Source organism: Botrytis fragariae (genome assembly GCF_013461495.1).
Source record: "Botrytis fragariae strain BVB16 chromosome Unknown tig00000037, whole genome shotgun sequence".
Taxonomy (NCBI): domain Eukaryota; kingdom Fungi; phylum Ascomycota; class Leotiomycetes; order Helotiales; family Sclerotiniaceae; genus Botrytis; species Botrytis fragariae.
The window spans coordinates 368259-386548 of NW_023500990.1; the positions used below are offsets into that span (position 1 = coordinate 368259).

At 41.9% G+C, this 18290-nt stretch overlaps 5 protein-coding genes across 5 annotated transcripts; 3 read left to right on the forward strand and 2 right to left on the reverse strand.

Moving 5' to 3' along the window:
- Positions 1 to 1232: 1232 nt before the first annotated feature.
- Positions 1233 to 3295, forward strand: Bfra_011453 (putative potassium voltage-dependent transporter protein; the record flags this gene model as incomplete). The annotated part of the gene is made up of 3 exons (XM_037341779.1): positions 1233 to 1260; positions 1646 to 1993; positions 2046 to 3295. The coding sequence occupies 3 exons, from the start codon at positions 1233 to 1235 to the stop codon at positions 3293 to 3295; spliced, it is 1626 nt and encodes a 541-aa protein (XP_037194636.1).
- Positions 3296 to 4104: 809 nt separating this feature from the next.
- On the forward strand, positions 4105 to 5340 carry Bfra_011454 (putative yip1 domain-containing protein; the record flags this gene model as incomplete). The annotated part of the gene is made up of 3 exons (XM_037341780.1): positions 4105 to 4180; positions 4417 to 4987; positions 5091 to 5340. The coding sequence occupies 3 exons, from the start codon at positions 4105 to 4107 to the stop codon at positions 5338 to 5340; spliced, it is 897 nt and encodes a 298-aa protein (XP_037194637.1).
- Positions 5341 to 11115: 5775 nt separating this feature from the next.
- Bfra_011455 (putative aldehyde reductase protein) lies at positions 11116 to 12239 on the reverse strand (the record flags this gene model as incomplete). Its single annotated transcript, XM_037341781.1, has 2 exons — positions 11884 to 12239; positions 11116 to 11826 (listed from the first exon to the last, which is right to left on the reverse strand). Exons 1-2 carry the CDS (start codon positions 12181 to 12183, stop codon positions 11116 to 11118), a joined length of 1011 nt encoding a protein of 336 aa, XP_037194638.1. The 5' UTR covers positions 12184 to 12239.
- Positions 12240 to 13043: 804 nt separating this feature from the next.
- Bfra_011456 (putative ca2+ h+ antiporter protein) lies at positions 13044 to 14545 on the forward strand (the record flags this gene model as incomplete). Its single annotated transcript, XM_037341782.1, has 2 exons — positions 13044 to 13756; positions 13810 to 14545. The coding sequence occupies 2 exons, from the start codon at positions 13044 to 13046 to the stop codon at positions 14543 to 14545; spliced, it is 1449 nt and encodes a 482-aa protein (XP_037194639.1).
- Positions 14546 to 15587: 1042 nt separating this feature from the next.
- Positions 15588 to 17129, reverse strand: Bfra_011457 (uncharacterized protein; the record flags this gene model as incomplete). Its single annotated transcript, XM_037341783.1, has 2 exons — positions 15588 to 16894; positions 16943 to 17129. 2 exons carry the CDS (start codon positions 17127 to 17129, stop codon positions 15588 to 15590), a joined length of 1494 nt encoding a protein of 497 aa, XP_037194640.1.
- Between the last annotated feature and the right edge of the window lie 1161 nt (positions 17130 to 18290).

Consider the following 18290-nt stretch of genomic DNA (forward strand, 5'->3'; position numbering starts at 1 on the left):
ATTATCAACCCCTTGGAACATCATCGACCCTGAGAATCTGAAGAAACCAATTATATCTTCAGAAATCATCCAACTTGAGGATTTGACGCAGGGAGTTCGGTGAGGTTACATGCTAAAAAATACTAAGAAACACTAAAATGATGTTTCTAGTAGCCGCTTTTAGCGTTGGGGAGTTTTTCCCAAGATTTTACACGTTACAAGAGATTCGAGAAACATCATCATCCAAAACACAATGCTACCACGACCGACTACTTATCTACTGGGTGGCATTCATCAAGATTTGAAACAAAAAAAGCAAAACTCCTAACTATGCCATCATTTTCCATCCTTTTCATCATGCATACGACATCATTACACTAAACGCCCTACACGACATGGCACCTTTTATAACCCCCAGCAACCTCTTATAAGAACTCCTGAACACAAACACAACACTGGTCCGGCTTTCTTGAAAGTTGTAACAGTCAGTGGCTGGTCACTCAACTCTTTTCATTCCATTTCATAAATATTTTCTATTTCCCAGTCCCGAACGTACATACATACTTTATTAGACTGCGACCCTTGTGACAGCGGGACAGCGGCAAAGATACCTAGCACACACGCACACAGTCCTTCCTGGGAAAAAAAAAGTCTGCATATTCGTACCCTGTCGATCAATTGAATCCTGGGAACAGGGCACTCCCACCCCCTAGGGTCCATCATCATCATAAACGGAAAAAGGTCCTCTATTCGCTTGTTCACCCGGAACCATCCAATTATATTCCTCAATTCAAAAGTGGCCGTGAAGGCGGTCGGTTTGGAGTACGCAACAGTCAGTGGTACTGCATTTCGGGAACGGACTTAGGGATTTCCATCAAATGGCTTCGCGGGGTTGATAGCACTCAGACATTACACATGACAGACGCATAACCTCCATACTCTTCTCGAACCAATCCAGCCTATTCTTGTCCTTTGTCATCGACGATCTCCTTCAAAGGACTAGGTATTCTATCACCTCAGTTCAATGCAATTACCATGTCCAATCACCATACAAATATAGTACCACATACATCTAGCTCCATTTCTATATAACCTCCCTAGTTTCCCCCTTTTCGATATTTTTATCTTCCATTCATCACATCACACTTTATACATATCACTTGTTGAAGGGTCAACTTCGAGTCCTTCGATTCAAATCGTCTACCCATAGAACTGAGCATCTTATTAGAGATACAAACGCCAGATTCTTCAAAATGGAGACTACTTTTATGACTATTCACAGTGAGTAAATTTTTCCTTTAAGGTTTACAATGGTGGGAGAAATGGTTCTGAATGCTTTGACTTATGGAAGAGTCAATATTTGTGGGGAAAAGAGAGGTCGTTTGAATGTGGATAATGATAATGGGAGGAGATGAGTAGGAAATCATCGGAAAAAGTTTTCTTTTTGATTTTCATTCTAAAATAACCAGAAAAGTATTTGAATGATTAAAGGTGTCATTATGGGGGCAAGCCCCCAAACCCCCTTTGCTCGCTACGCTCGAAGATCTTATTCTCATTATTAGTCGGCCCCTACGGCAGTAGCCCCCGGAGGGCCAGCGGAGCGTCATTTATTTTCTTATGATTCAAGAATGGATCATGAATTAGGCTAACGTTTACTTTTGATTAGACCTTACTCCTCAAGCCAACATTCTGTTCGCTTCAGAGTCGATCTCTGAGATTCTTGGGTATGAACCTGAGGATGTTGTGGGCAAAGCTTGGTTCGAGTATTTTGATAAGGACAACGACAATACACCATTTGCTCGTCAAGCTACAAGCCAAGGTGTTCACTTGGAAAAAGCTGCTGTTATTTATCATGCCAAAATCGCACACAAGAATAACAAATCGGATGGAAAACCTGACTGGATCACTTGTGAATGTGTTTTCACGGTTGTTCATGATGTCTTGGTTGCTTGTACAAGTCATTATAATGCAGATTCGCATGAGAATTACATGGATAGAATTCGTGGGGCTATCAGTATGATCTTGTTTTCCTCTCTGTTGATTCACATTTACTAACCATGATTTAGAAAAGGAAACTTCCAAGAGCTTGGTCAAACGTTTCACTGCTCCTCCAAAGGATTTGAGATACCATATGTTGGAAAACCTTTCCTTCAAATTTCGAGACCCAGTTACAGAAACTTCTACACGAGAACCAAGAGCCGCTTTGATCCTCAATCGTTTCACTCGAAGCTTGACAGTCATGTATTCTACCGAAGCAATTGAAAAAGTTCTTGGCATCAGTAAGGAATATATTGTTGGTAAAAGCTTTTACGAATGTATTCAACAACAATGTTTGGCCGAATCCATTGCCGCTATCGAAAGTGCCAAAGGAAACGATTCTATCGCTCATCTCATCTTCTGGTGTCGTGACCCACGTCATCCTCATGAAATCGAAGAACTCAATCAAGCTCTTGATGATGCTAGTGATATTAGTGGAAGTGAAGATGAGGATGAAGGTGATGCAGTTGGTAGAAATTCCAACTCAGCATCTTCTCCAACAACCACACGAACCGCTTCTCAACCTGGCAGAGAAGGAGTCATTCGACGAAACAATCGTCAAAGATCTGCTGCTAATCCCAGTACTGGTCAGGTTTTACCTGTCTTTCAACAAATTCAATTAGAAGCTGTTATTTCTTGTACTTCGGATGGTTTGGTTGTTATTCTACGTAAAGCTCCTGCTGCTTCTCGTGTTGATCATCAAGCTATTGCTCCATGGGGTGTTAATCCAATTGCGCCACATGTTGTTCGACCGGATCCAAATGATCGCTTTGTTCATGGTCCCGAAGCTACGGCTCTTCAACCTGGTGCATCTAAAGAAGAATCCATCAAGAGTATTCGAGAAGTCGCTGTATTTGCTTGGGCACTTTGTGGTATCAATGGAAATATTGGAGCTTATGGACGCGGAACCCCTGGTCCCAAATCTCAACCTCCAGCATTACCAGTTTGGAATCCTCATGGACCAACCGAAATGGAACCGCCTGTTAATCAAGCAGAAGTAGACTGGGCTCGAAGAATTGGAAAGAGAAAGGAAACGGGCCATTCGCTTGGTCACGTTTTTAGAGAGGAAAGAAATGAGAGAAGAGAGAAGAGAAGAAAGGTGGGGGAATTGAGACCAGATGGTTATGTTCAACATGATTATCAACCGGTTGGTCCAACTGGCTATGCTCATCAGAATAACGGGTATTCTGGTACTTCCGCTCCTGGAAATGGAAGCGGAGTGGGAAATAACGGTTATGGAAACGGACATAATGGTAATGGTAATGGTGCTCATCATTAGTATCTTTACCTACCAGACGAGCTTGCGTAAAGCAGTAAGACTTGTATCAAATGACTGGATGACGGAGAGCTGAAATGAAACGGGATCTGATTATAGGTGGGAGAGGAGGAAGGATGAATTCAAAATTTGAAGTGAGAATTTGGCGAGGCGTTGCGATGATGAGTTATTTAAACGTTCTTTTTGGGATACAGATGTTGCAAGGGGATGTTTATGATTCTTTTACGATTCAATTGGTGTTTCCCTACCAATATAAACTTAATGGAAAAAGTAGCCATAGCAATACACTCTTTTATACGCTACAACATGATTTTTATCTGATCTTTCATGAATGAATATATTGTGAAATTTACCGTAAAAATCCTGAGCATTAATAAAATGACGGGGACTGGGGAATGGATAGAGAAGCTTGGACCTCGTATATGTCAAACGGGAGATCTAACCATAAATAGCTTAGCACCATGTCTAGAATACGCAGCTCATGTTTAGCTTAAGGAAACCGTGGAATTTTGGATAGCTTCATGAACCTAGATACCTTATCGTCAGTAACGAACCACCTACCTGCGAACAATCTACACTCGTTCATCCACATTTAGAAATTTGGATTCTTTTGCGCTACGAACTGCCAGTCGATCTGCACACGGTTACAACTTCGTAAACTCCACGAAAGGCCAGTTAGTTTGCGGAGAGCTTAGGTTTGAAGTACTACTAGGCACTTCGAGTCGCAATTGCATGTACCAGTGCCTCCACTCTATCATCGCATTATCAGCACCAGTGTATCTTCGACACGACGTAATCACTAAGTAGAAATCATGGCTTCGTCTTCAAATCCTTACCAGCATTATGATCAACCTCGTGTGGAGGATGATTTGATTGATCCTGATGATGGTATGTTTATTTCGATTTATATTTCTCTGCAGATTCTCTTTGTGATTGGATGGAGGGAGGGAGTGAGTAGGGTCCAAAAGCCTACGATCATGCCATGTCCACCTTGGAGAGCGAGGGTTAATCACACTCTTATTTCTATGGCTTTCCCCTCCTTCGTCATATACTCCTGCATTAATTCCCCGCTGCCCATTCCCTCACCCACCCATCCATCTGCATCTACTAACCGGCCCATCCAGCAACCCTCGATGATCTCGACGATCCCCTAAATGCCACTACCTCCCGCACTCCCCTCACCGGAAACATTCAACAAACGCAATCCTCTACCCAATCCTCCCAAAACTATCTCACCTCCCGCATTCCAGGCGAAGATCGTCGAGCTCCCACAAACACCCTCGATGAATCGGTTTGGGAAACCCTCTCGCGCGACCTCACAGCCATCTGGTCCAAAATGCGGGAAGTGCTGTATCCGAAATATCTTTTTGGAGGTTCGATGATTGACTCTCATGGTTTACGAGGCGCATATTCGCAGTTTCGAGAAAATGGGATTCAAGGAGCGAGAGAAGAATTGAGGGGCATGATTGGAAGGGTCACGGATGTAGAGGGATTGACATCAGGAAATGCAATGAGTGAGGGATTGAGAGATTGGGATTTATGGGGCCCGTTGGTTTTTTGTTTGGGGTTGTCATTGTTGTTGAGTTTTAGAGCGAGGGGAGATCAGATGAGTAATGTTTTCAGTGGGGTTTTCGCTATGGTTTGGTTGGGGGAGGCGGTGGTGACGGTGCAGATTAAGTTGTTGGGGGGGAATATGTGAGTTTTTCTTTCTTTGTTTTTTTTCGTTTGTCTTATAACCTCCCTTCCTTTCTCATTCCCACACTCCTCCTATCCGAATCCGGCTAACCCAACCCTTAAGTTCCTTCGCCCAATCCGTCTGTATCATAGGTTATACCCTTTTCCCTCTTGTCATCGCAGCACTCCTCTCAGCACTAGGTCTTCATCCCATCCCGAGAATCCCCATTTACATTGTCCTGGTGGGGTGGAGTATGGCGGCGGGTATTAGTATCTTGGGAGGAAGTGGAGTGGTGAAGAATAGAGTGGGGTTGGCGGTTTTTCCTCTGTTTGTGTTTTATTTGATGTTGGGGGCGCTTTGTTTTATTTCTTAGAGTTTGGGAGGGGTATAGGGTAGAGGAGAAGAGAGAAGAGGATGGGGTGTGAGGGGAGAAAGAGAGGAAGTGAAATTTGTGGTTTAGGGAGAACAGAGGAGGGGAGTAAAGTGGATATGATATGAAAGGAAACTGGAAGGGAATGGAAAAGGGAAGATAGGTAGACTATGAAAATTGAGGAGTCTTTTGGTAGGAGCGGAAATATTGATATTTTACTCGTCAGTCTTGGAAATATAGATTTATGATATTTTTTCTGATGATGATTTTATGATATATGTTTGGTGATGCGTAGTTGGGAGGGAGAGGGGACGGGAGTGGGAAGTGGGAGGGAACTGGTATGTGTGGATTTGTGGGTGGGTGTTTGAAGTTTTTGTTTGTGAAAGTTTTTTTGAGGAGGGGAGGGGAGAAGGTGAGGAGGGAGGGAGGAAAGTGGGAGGATGTATGTATATATATATATATTTCCTTATTTCAATTTTGATTTTTGATTTGATTATATATGTGGTAGCGTTCGAACTTTCTCGATGGGGAAAGTGAATATGTGATTGGATTTTCTTGTTATTTTTGTTGCTGATACTTATTTCTTTATTTGTTCATTTCTATTTATCGTTATTAGATTAAATATTGCTTTTGTTATTGCTGTATGAACGTGGGTGAGTGACTTCAATTCAATGGCTACTGTATTGAGCTTTAGGCGAATGCGAAAGAGACTAGCTCTTTCAGTAGTGCCTACATAAGGCCTACTACTTTTTGTATATAACTAGTTTTTTAGATAAAATATAATATAGACAATTAGGACCTACAGTTCGCAGGTGCTACGTCTTTCGTATCCTTCTCAAACCAACAATTGCTTTTGCTTTTGCTATCTCTATTTGTATTTGTATCTCTAAGTATCCCCAACGCAAATCACATCTTCAACTGAACCGAAGTGCGAATCCTCGATGCTAGATACAGAGTTGCTCATCAAACACTAAACACTATCTCCCAATTGCCACGTCACGCAACGCGTGGGATCGGCTGGTCGCAGCTACCAGCTCCTGTATCATGGTCTAATTTGTGTCTAGGATTTGAGTTCTAGGAGAGAAAATAGAATACAATATGGTCTTGTAGAGATAGTCTTGTCGAATTTCTCCTTTGTATTCCTATGAGCGAACTCTCCTGTTTAGTGAGATGTTGGATTTTCTGTTGTATTCATGGCATTCTTGATCTTCATGCTACTTTTTGAAATCTCTAGTTCTTCACATAATCTAGATATCTAGATATATGTATATAATTCTCAACCTCAAAAAAAATCGAAAGTTCAGGTTTACTCACCACTGCAGGAATGGACATGGGAGAAATCTTTGAGGGGAAGTTAGTCGGGGGTGTGTATGTTTAAAGTTCTTTTCTGGTGTACTTGTACTTAAGAGAGAGGGGTTTGAGGAACGGGAATAGGTGTTAGAAGGAAGAAATTTTATTTGGAAGGGATTCTTGTTCTTGTTCTTGTTGTTGTCGTTGTCGCTTCACCTAGAGTAGATTTGTATTATCTTCGAATCTGGGGATCTTATTGTCAGTTGTGTGTGTGTTTTGTTGATTTCAAGATTATGGATACGGATTAGGGTTTGGAGAAGAAGAGGTAGACCATCTAATGACGGATTGGGAAGCGTAATGTAGATAGGTATGAGTTTAAGGAGATATTCTTTGGCTCTTTTCCATGTATTCATCCTGTTTGTGATTACTTGTTTATGTTGAGGCTGGATGTAGGAGAGTGGTATGTCTTCTATGTTCTTCATTCTTGATTTGTTTGACGGTCCTCTAATATGGCAGGGTAATGGATAGGAAGTGAATTATTGGTTATTAGATATCTAGCCGACTATCTACCCTCTGAGAATTCTCTCTAGGAGATACCTTATAATTCACTCGAGATCCAGTTTTCATCTCTCTCTTTTCCCTTGAGAGGAAATATACAACGACCCTCTCCCCCCTCCCACACCAACATTAGATACCATCCTGACCATTTCAAGTCAAATGCACTCCTAAGATTCGAGAAACACATATCGGCTGACGCAAACTCACAAAAAGGGAACAAACATCAACCTTTATGAATAGACTCAGAGTTTATTTCTACTTGACTAGGTAGTTACTCACTATTCATTTGTACCACTCATTAATCATTTGCGTTCTCGAGTTGTCATTTTTTCCGCCTCACAATTCTTGTCATCCTTTGATTCTTGTCATCCTTTGATTCTCATCGTCCGGTAATAAATCGTACTTTTCTGCACTTACTCTACTAATCTTGATAGGGGGAAAAACCAGAAATTCTAAAGCTAAGTCCAACCGCAATTAGCGAAGAGTTGCAATAGAACCAACCTGAAATTCTTTGACTAGGATTATCATACTAGATATAGAAAGAACGCACTAGCTCAAACTATTATTCCCTTTTAATATTCTCGACTCTGCTGATACTAGTATGCCGTGGTACCATCGCTTTGTATCGCTAGATTGTGGATGATTGGAGTAGTTATCTGTCCTATCTATGCGAATAGGGAGTTTGAAAGATACAAGTGTCACGTAAGCACCCCCTTTCTTTGGAGACTTACATGTAAGAATGCATTCATGGCCCAATTTCGGAAAATCAGCATAAAAACTATAATTCATTTTGGAATATAGTACGCGTGAATAGTGGTCGTGTCTACTCCCCGCGAGCCAAGTACTCTTCGAGATTGACCCCAAGCGTCCACCTTAATATCTGTCTCTGAACATAGATCTCTGATTTCTATATTCTCAAGTAGTGAAGAGAGGAATTGCTGTGGGTAATTTTTCATCGCTAATATGTTGATTATCATTATTCGCGGGCTATGAGATATCCACTGTCAAAATTCACATATGGAACTTCAAAATCCGTAGCTCAATCATAGTCGCCACTGTGTGCGGGGAATCTGAAGAAGAAAGGCTCGCTAGATATATAGGGAAACATACCATTGTAGCTTTCCCCATATGAGCGTAATTTCAATCTCTTCTCTCGGCTTGTGCGGCAAAAGAAATAGCTTGCTCAATTCATCTGTAATTTATATACCCCCCCCCTTCAAACATGATCCTTTCACAACTGTGATTCACATTCTAATCAAGCAACGCAGTCCCGGCCTTCGACTCAAAGATACGTTATCTATCTTGCCTCTCCAATCTCTGGGTATGAAAGAAATGAATCTCAAGGAATTGTTTCGTGTGTAATGAAATTCACTATTCAGATGGCATCGTCGAGTCATAAGCTACTCGGGAAGGTATTGAATAAAGACAAATCCAAGTTCACATGAAACTATCCTTGGCTTGTGTGGAACTTCTTTCTTACTTGATTGCCAGATTTGTCATAAGCCGCTTTCGCTGTCATTTATTACTCCTTATTCACAACCATCACTGCTCATTTCTCATCATCAATACAACAAGATTTCTTCAACCCCCAGAATCTCCTTACAATCTATCCTCACCGCAAACAAAGCATGATTCCGAAATACCAAATTCCTCTAAGGCTCTGCCAAAAGAAAGTCCATAAACTTGCTGCGCTAGTAAGGCTTTTATACCAGAAGCTCAAGCATGAGATGTTTTTTTATCTTCTCAGGTGTGAGGATCTCTTGACAGTTGCCGTAGACAAGTGAATATCTACCGGGCAAACCATGTTCTTGAGATATATATTCGCAGCTGGAAAGAGTTACTTAGCCTCATCTGCGACTATAAAATTGAAATGTTATCTGGTGATCGAACATCAACTTGTTATGGATGAGAGAACTACATCTCGAGATCTGGGAGTACGTGGAAAGGAAAGTTTAGCTTTGTATCCTGGTTCGTCGACTAAGCATCCGAATGCTATCATTCACTACCTCTGAACTTACTTAAGAAAGAAATCCAAACCACTCAAGGCGAGCGTCCTAATCATTGTCATTGTCATTCCCAGACAACCAAAAGCTGTCACCCTTCGCATGGCTCAAGTATCTACTAGAATTCATCTCTCACTACCCTCACTACCCTCACCAACCCCACTCACTTACTTTTCTAGACCAACAATCCACCCCACAAACAAACAAAGCAAAACATTTCCAAAACCCGCAATCACAACTGATCAGAGCTGAGATACTCCATCGATTGATAACTCCTCTTGTGAGTACTTCTGCGTTATGGATTTGTATGACTGATGAAAATACACAGACAGTGACATTTTATAATGATCTCGGTGATTTGAAAATGAGAAGAGTGGTATTGAAGAAGATTGAGTGAATGACTCTCTCATCTGAGATACCTAGAGATAGATACTCCACCCGGCGAGTGAGTCCTCCTCGAGTACGTATATAAGCCAGGATTTTGTCATGAATCGTTTTCATACATACACTTGATATACTTGATGGAGCTAAAAAACGATAGCGGAGATGGTCTCTTCTACCTACGCATTGTTTGTTTAGGTCATAGTAGTTGTAAACAGTATAAATTGTACACCATCGGGTCTATTCCTAGCTGAGATAAACCGATTTCATTTTCGATTCCATTATCATTGCCATTCAACAGGCTGTAGATTTGCATTGTCAATTGACAACCGCCCAACAATCAAACATGCTTTCCACTTCAGCCACTCGCTAGACATTTTGGCACGAATTCCTTCTCCTCCGACTATAAACCAAACCGGAATTCGCAATAGCAAAAGAAGTTGTCCAGCAGGATTCTTGCCCGTGCAATCAATCTCACTTTACCTCACAAATTCTCTGCACATCAAACCCAGCCAGCTGTTATATACCCACAGTTTTCACACTCGTTCCCTGCAATCCCTATAATGTCCCTGATATCAAAAATGACGGAAATTGAGTAAATACACACCCCCTTAATATCATATCATCACACTCCTCCCTCCCCCTAAGCAACAAATCTAAAGCGCCATCTGCATATAAACACTATCCTCCAACCCATCCATAAATCAGAGAACAAGCCATACAGGGCCCAGAAAAAGATATGAAAATTATCATTTAAGAATGCAAGCACACTGCCAGAAGCACCATGATTCACCCCTAGATTTCATAGAGTTCATAAGAAAGGCACTTGAATACCACATCCTGATTCTTAAACATCACGAAACTTTTCTCTATCGGTCGGAACCGAGAAGTTAATTTTTATTGTCAAATTATGAATCATTCGTTATCATACAAATAATAAATCTTCATCAAGTCATAAATTCCCTGGAAACAACGCAGCAAAATGAGATCGAGGAAATGGATAGACAAACGTTGTACTGTGGACTTCCCATGCGACAAAATTGCCAATTTGGGGCAAACACGTCTACGGTATCAATGTCAATCACTTGTATTCATAGTGGCATTGAGCTTGATGAACAGACCGGCATTCAACTCCGAGTCTTGTGAAAGGCCTCGTATCTGAAGCGCTGCCAGAAATCGATTCACCGGTGCATCCCTCACATTCGATGAATTTGAACTCTGGAAAGTAATAGTGAATCAAATTCTGTCCAGAATTCGAAATTGGTACTATAAAGTGTACATCAATTGTGGGTTTTACTCAAGGATTGCCGAGATAATTGCAAGTATGATCGATATCCAAAGCTCGACTTGAAAGGTAAGGCAAAATAGTTATGGACAATGTTATAACTTATCAATTGACATTGGAGGAATGTCCACTACGGATACTTGGGTACAATCCATCAGTCTGAAGTCACAAAGAAAACAGCAAGCAAAAATGCCAATGATATATTTCAGTAACAGTAATCAGAAATGCTCGGCTTAATTTCATATCCCATTATATCAAAACTCAAAGTCCTTGGATGTTGTTGGCCAAAGATTCCTCCAAGCTTGTAAAACCAGCACGCCCAAAGTCCCTTCTCAAAAGCTCTGCAGCTCTTTGATTAGCAACCTTGGATAGATCATTAACACTATCATCATGAAAATCATCCATGATTTTGGCATCGGGTCGAATTTTGCGGAAAGTTCTCAATAAGATATTATTGTTGAATGGTTCAGCAAAAGCAAATAATCTCTCATTCTTCACATCCTCATCAATCAATGCAGAGACGTGAAGACGGGCGGTATCCTGTACGTCTATGAAATACTGAGGAGGAAGGTTTTTGAGCCCGGAGTTATCTCCCAGGAAAAGCTTTCGAACAAGCCCACCAGTAGAACCTTGTGCTGGATCTAAAATCAAACCCATATTCGTATCTGGCAGGACCGAGTTGGCTACAAAGCCTGGTTTCTTTTCCTTCACGAAATTCCATACCGCTCGCTCGGACTCAACTTTACTAGAACCGTAGACAGCCCATGTTCTCGAAGGCTCATATGGTGGTGGAGCATGCGCTGCCTCGACATCTTCATCATTCCATGTATTTTCATCGATGTAGAATTCCTTGTTGGGCTTCGGGCTTGTTGTGGCCATAGACGAGGATGTAATGACGAAACGTTTAACACTTGGTTCTGACGCTGCAGACTCAAGAAGACCATTTACACCAGCGAGACATTCTGGAATAACCTGAATGAGGGTTCGGATGTTAGACACGTATTATCAATGGAACGAATAAAGTCTTACATCATTTGGATTTGGTGAGAAGGACATGTTTGATGCTACATGTGCAATTCCAGTTACACCCTTCACAGCTTCATCAAAAGCTCCATCTTCGGCCATATTGGGTACAACTGCTACTTCCACTCTGTTCTTTCCATATTGCTCCTCCCAAAGGTCGAGCAAGTTCTTCATTTTTGAAGCATCTCTGGTAGTACCTCTTACTCGATACCCGGCTTTGAGCAGTTGGTCAGCTACATGAGATCCAATATAGCCATTGATACCGGTAACAAGGACTGTCGAATCTTTAGGAATTGCAGGAGACATTTTGAGGAAAAGAAGCTGTGCGAATAATAATGATGATGGGTCAAGGCCGAAGAGCTCTTGATATGTTTCTTAAACAGTGATCGTCAAAGTCTCAATGTGTACAAGATCAAATACTTATACCTAGATGGGAAAGAGCTGATATAGCAAGCGGGCTAGAAGCCATAGTGCAGGTGGATTAGCAATCAGCCTCTTGTGTAATTGACAAAGCATTCCAATGTCGTCTCACACCATGTTGTGATTTCTGAGCGTGCAAGACACTTGAACCTATGACGATCTAGAGCTGAAGTTTAAGATTTCGGCATCTTGGTTATGTATGAAGTCCGAGTTGTAATTTGTAAGTTATGACGCTCGCATCGGACTTCGCAGTTGATCGACCATTTTTGGGTTTCTAAGTTGGTGAAATCCGATTTGTAACTTGAAACTTAACTTTAGTCTATGGCCAAAGGTTTTTCCGCCCCGGGTTTCCTCAATTGGGCACCACACCATCATCTTCATCAAATGCCGGTCAATCATCAAAGCTATCAATCGCAATGCTGATATAGATAAAGGTTGAGCAAATCCTGCATATCTAGACTTGTACAATGCTCATCCAGTCTACAATTCTACTCTTTGACTCCCTCCCGAGATTCAATCCGGTTGAGCAAGAATGATATGTGGAAGTCGCGATGGCCGTCCCTGGCTATTAGGTAAATGATGGGTGCAATTGATGAATGGCAGGAACGACTTGAGACTTCTCTATAGAATTTCCTTTTGTAGGTACACAGTTATTGTCATCATGTTTCTTGCTCCTCTCTCTTCACTTCCTTCACTCTCTGCACCCCCCTCGTCTCCCTCAGAAAACACACAACTCAACCTCAACAATGGCATCTACAAGTGCACTCAACCCGTCAAATGGCTCCAGAAATTCCGGTGGCCTTCGTCCGCCATTAAAGCATTCAATTCAGATCTCATTTTCAAGCCTACCAGATGAAGTTATTATTGCTAGGAATAAAGCTCGTGCAGAGAGTGGAGATCCACAAAGTACTGAAGAGGATCGACTCATTCCTGGTTTCGAGGTAAACCACCTAGGATTTAGGGTGACAACAGGTATTGCCCCAGAAGGTGAAAGTGGTCGAAGAGGATTAAGTCCTATCAAGTGTATCCAACTTTGCTGGAAATCTTCAAGTAGTGCTTCACAAGCCGTCAATTTTCTTTGGCCCATTGTTCCCGTTGCTATCGTCATTACATATGCTCGTCCAGAATGGCATACAGTTATATTCATTCTCAACTATTTATCCATGATCCCTTCTGCCAATCTCATCGGTTTTGCTGGTCAAGAATTATCCCGAAAATTGGATAAAGTATTCGGCATCTTGATGGAAACTACTCTCGGATCTGTTGTTGAAATTGTAATGTTCATGGTACTTCTTGCCAGGCAACAATTTCAAGTCATGCAAGCCGCTATCATGGGTTCTATATTGGCCACTCAATTGTTATGTTTAGGCATGTGCTTCTTCGTAGGAGGATTGACACACGATGAGCAAGAGTTTGATGAGGAAATTAGTGAAGTTGGAAGTGATTTGCTTCTTCAGGCGTATGTGCTCTTCTAGATCTCATTAAAAAGCATCGTCTAACTTAATGAACCAGTGGACTCGGTCTCATTGTACCCGCGGCTTTCAACATGGCAGTTAAGAGTGCCAACTCTGATTATGATCCTTTCGTGCTCGCTGATTCCGTCCTCCACATTTCACGAATGACGTCTATCCTACTGATAATTTCGTACGCCTTATACGTATACTTCCAAATGCGCTCTCACCAATCTATATACGACGCGATTTTTGAGGCCGATGAACATAAACAAGAAGATTATGAAGAAGATCTCTTAAAGGAAAAGTTGACATTTACGGAATGCGTTGTGGCATTGATTGTTGCAATTAGCATGGTTACATTTACTGCTATTAGACTCGTGGAAAGCATTGAATTTATTGTTGATGAAGATGGCATTTCCGACAGCTTCGTTGGTCTGATATTGGTTCCACTTGTCGAGAAATTCGCCGAACATCTCACAGCCATTGACGAAGCTCACGACAATTCCATGAATCTGGCTCTTTCACATGTTTTAGGTGCTACCATTCAAACTGCTCTTTTCAACGCCCCCCTTGTTGTTATCATTGGCTGGATCGTTGACATCCCAATGGATTTAAATTTCGATCTCTTTATTATCGTCGTTTTGATTCTATCCATCCTGGTGGTTGGGAACTTCTTGAAAGATTGCAGATCTAACTACTTAGAAGGTGCTCTTTGCGTACTTGTGTATATCAATATCGCCGTGGCAGCTTTCTATTACCCAAATCCGCCAAAAGTTGTTCCACCACATGTTTGAATTGATGAGATGGAAATAAGCTGCCATGGAGGGGCATATGATGTGTTGTACTATGTTAACCTTGAATTCGTCGCGTGTGGAACTTTTCAGACTGTTTGGTGATCGAGGCACAATGGCCAATTTAATCTGTGGTTCTTGCTCCGTCTGTACTGATGTGAATCAGATTTTGGTAGAGCATTTCAAGAGACTCGCGAATGCGCATTTGTTATTTGTATTTTTGTAGATATTGATAGATCTGAGAATGAAAAAAGGTATTCTAGACAAGCCCGTGAGTGCGGCGCAAAGTATATGGTGTGTTTTTGTGATATACTAGAGTATTTGAGGTTAAAAGCGGGAAAGGCTTTAATGCTATGCGAATATCAATGCGACGACAGTCTAATAGTGTAAATGAAGATCCTTACTAAGTCTGGTGAATTGAGTTAATGAGCTCATGGAAAGATGCACGTTTCACCATGTCGATTTAGATCTGACAGCTTTGGCAATTTGAGATTGGAGCTACGAATAAGCATAGAGATTTTTTTTTTTTGGAATTTTCGGCTTTTCAGCTTAATCATTCACATTTCTCATTCATCCGGAAAGCCTAATCGATTCTCAATTTCCAGGATTCATGAGCCTACATCATGCCTCGGTTTCACCACCATTGCAGACTTGTTACTTGTGCTCTTGATTACACACCTCTTAGACCACTTGAAAGAAGACACACACATCCTAGGCATCATCCATATGCATGCACTGCTCCAAAGAGAGCGGACGAGCTCAAACCAAAGGCCTATATTAATCGCTAGGTGCATGATCTTGAATCGCAAAATTGTCAGGTCAAATGATATGGATTGAATAAGTTGCAGTCAAGACCTATTTGCGTCCGGAATACTCGCTCGAAGTTGGAATTCTAGAAAGAAAGAAAGAAAGACAGACAACCGCCCCGAAAAAGGGAAGCTCTATTGCTTAACGAGATGCCGTTCACAAGTTAGCAAATAAAGGCTGTCACGAGAAACCAATCCAGTGCCGGAAAATTAACTCCTATCCAATCAAGGCAATCCCCTTAATTTCCGGATAATCGAAAATTTCCTATGCGATCAAGCTTGAAGCATGGATCAGGAGCATACCAGATACGATATCCAGCATTCGGCATTCTCTGTTCGACGTAAATGTTGAAACTTTTCACTGCTGACTCACTTTGACTACGGATAGACGAAAAAGCTAGTTCGACAATTCTCCACCCGTCTCTCTGGATCCATTCCTTGTTCGTGACGAGATCAAACTCAAATCTGCCCCGGAAGAATTCTTCGACAATTTTTGCCGACAATTCTGTGGCTGGACCTTTAATTCTGACCACTCTTGACATTCTCTCATATCGACCTTCCGCTGGCATCACTTTAATCCTATTCCACATGACCATGAGCCTCTCCCCGCGAATATAAAGTCCACGGCCGAGCTTAGCGTCATGAAAGAAGTCTTGTGCTGCCTCTCGTGTGAGGAAGACAAGATCGGCAGCGGCGTGAGTAAAAAGCCCTTTGACGGGAGGGGTGTAGTTGAATGAGAAAACCTTGCCATGGGTAATCAAAGCGAAGATCTCGGAATGATTAGCTTCTGGAGGAATTTTATGGATTCTCACAGAACAATTCTCGTGGTCGAGACACATCGCATTGCGGAGATTGAAGTTGGTGAATTCGCCTTTATAATTCGGATTGGAAGGAAGACCAACTTCCGCAGCTTTACGAATCATTTCGGGATTGGTCGGACGGCTTTCGCCCTTGAGGATTGCTGACGGAATGAACTCGGATGCCTTTTCATTCACATCTTGGTGCACTGGATACTTATTTAGCACCAGGACGTCTTGGGGTGTCTTGGCCAATGATTCGTATCTATGAAGACCATTTGAGGTGTCAATAAGTGGCATGGGTTGCATAGCTTTATCCCAGCTGGGTATTTGAAAATGGTTTCCGTCAAGCACTGGCGTCGTAATGTCAGTCGATGTAGTCGATGTAGTCGATGTAGCCGATGCAAACAAAGATGATAAACTTGGACCCGAGGACATTGAAGGGGATCGAGTGTAGTGGTTATCAGCTAAGGACTTGTTGAATCCGATCTGCCTCTCAGTGGTCTTTGCGAGGTATTGGATCATGGTACCTCCATAGTTTTCATTGAAAACTCTACCAGATGTTGCGGTGAATGGATCTTTGGCATTGAATGCTGAACTCACTTTGGATGAAAAGCTGTCAGGCTTTTGTGCATAGTCAAATACTTGCATACCTAAGTTTGATGGAACGCATGGAGTATGTTTTTCGTGGGGATCGACCGCCTCAGTAATAGACTCAAACCATGAATCGAAGGGGGACTTGCTATTATCTGTCTCGAGTCAGCAATGTACAGTGTGAGCTTGGCTTCAGTACAAACAGCAAATGTTCTGCTTATAATCAGAATTCGTGGTGGTTCTCATTTCGGAGTCGGTTTGCATCGAATTTGGCAGCTTGCTGGAAATTCTAATCCTCCCATCGTTATATTGAAATTCGTGTTGATGGTCACGAAATTGTTGCTTTGCACGATGAAGAGAAAGTTCCCACGTACTTAGTTGATGGACCATTTTCGTTTGTGTTCAAGGAAACGAGTCTGGAAAAGGATCAAGACTGACGTAGGAAGATCAAAACCAGCGTTCTGTTGTGATGATATCTTTGAAAACAGTTGTGCAAGAGACGATGATAGTTAATGTTAATCAATCTCAAAGTTTTAAGAAATCCAATAAATTTCGAAGTTGAGTACGGAGTTTGAACTAGGATGTAACCATTTATCCAAGTCAATATGCAGGTAACCATAGGGGGGAAAACCCTTCGACTGATTGGGTGGAAGGATCTCGAACCAGGCAGCAATTCTACATCGATACGAAGGAGGAGAAACAAACGGCTCTGCTTTCGAATGAGCTTTGTTTTTGTAATCGGTACTTTTTGTGGATGTGTTGGAATACTGATATGCAATGATAAGGCGGAATGTACCAGGATGATACCAGGGTGGTGGTGGATAGCGAAAGATAGTTTGGAAGAAAAAGAAATTTGTGGTTAAGGACTTGTTTGGTTATGTCTGCTCCAAGGCTGCATTGCATTGTTGGGGAAGCTGCACTCTTCTTTTACTCCGATTGGACTTTGTTTTGTGGGCTAACGGACTTTACGGATGGGATCTGGTGCTTTCTGGATATCACTTGGAAGTTTAAGTATTGAGCTGGAGCCTATTGAAAGGGAGTTACCCTGAGTTTCGCGAAGGCCTAGGGATATAGTCTCTTTCTTCCACAGCTTACTCGAACTGCTTGGCAAGATGCATCTTAACTTCGAGTTTCATTGTATGCATTTCCACATGAAATTCTACAGATACTTCACGAGCTCATGCTGGATTGTGCCTGAATCATCCACGGCAAGGAATGACTTGGGCACTCTTCTCAGAATAAAGACAGGCGATACTCAGAAGCATTCGAGTTATCTCCATAGCAGGAGTTGCCCATCTTGTCCATCTTGTCCATATCAGCCTAGAAGCTACTCGCATACGAACTCTCCTCCAAGCACACAATAATGAGCCGCATTCATTTCATCATATCACATCATATCAGACAAAGTCATGGTTTATGGTTTGTGGTTTTCATAATAGTAATCAACGATGAACTTTTGTCCTGGAAGCTACACGCAAGTCCTCGATATGCAATAAATCAAACGCTACCACCACCAACCTAGAGCCTCGTAATTAAGCTCTCTGCCAACAT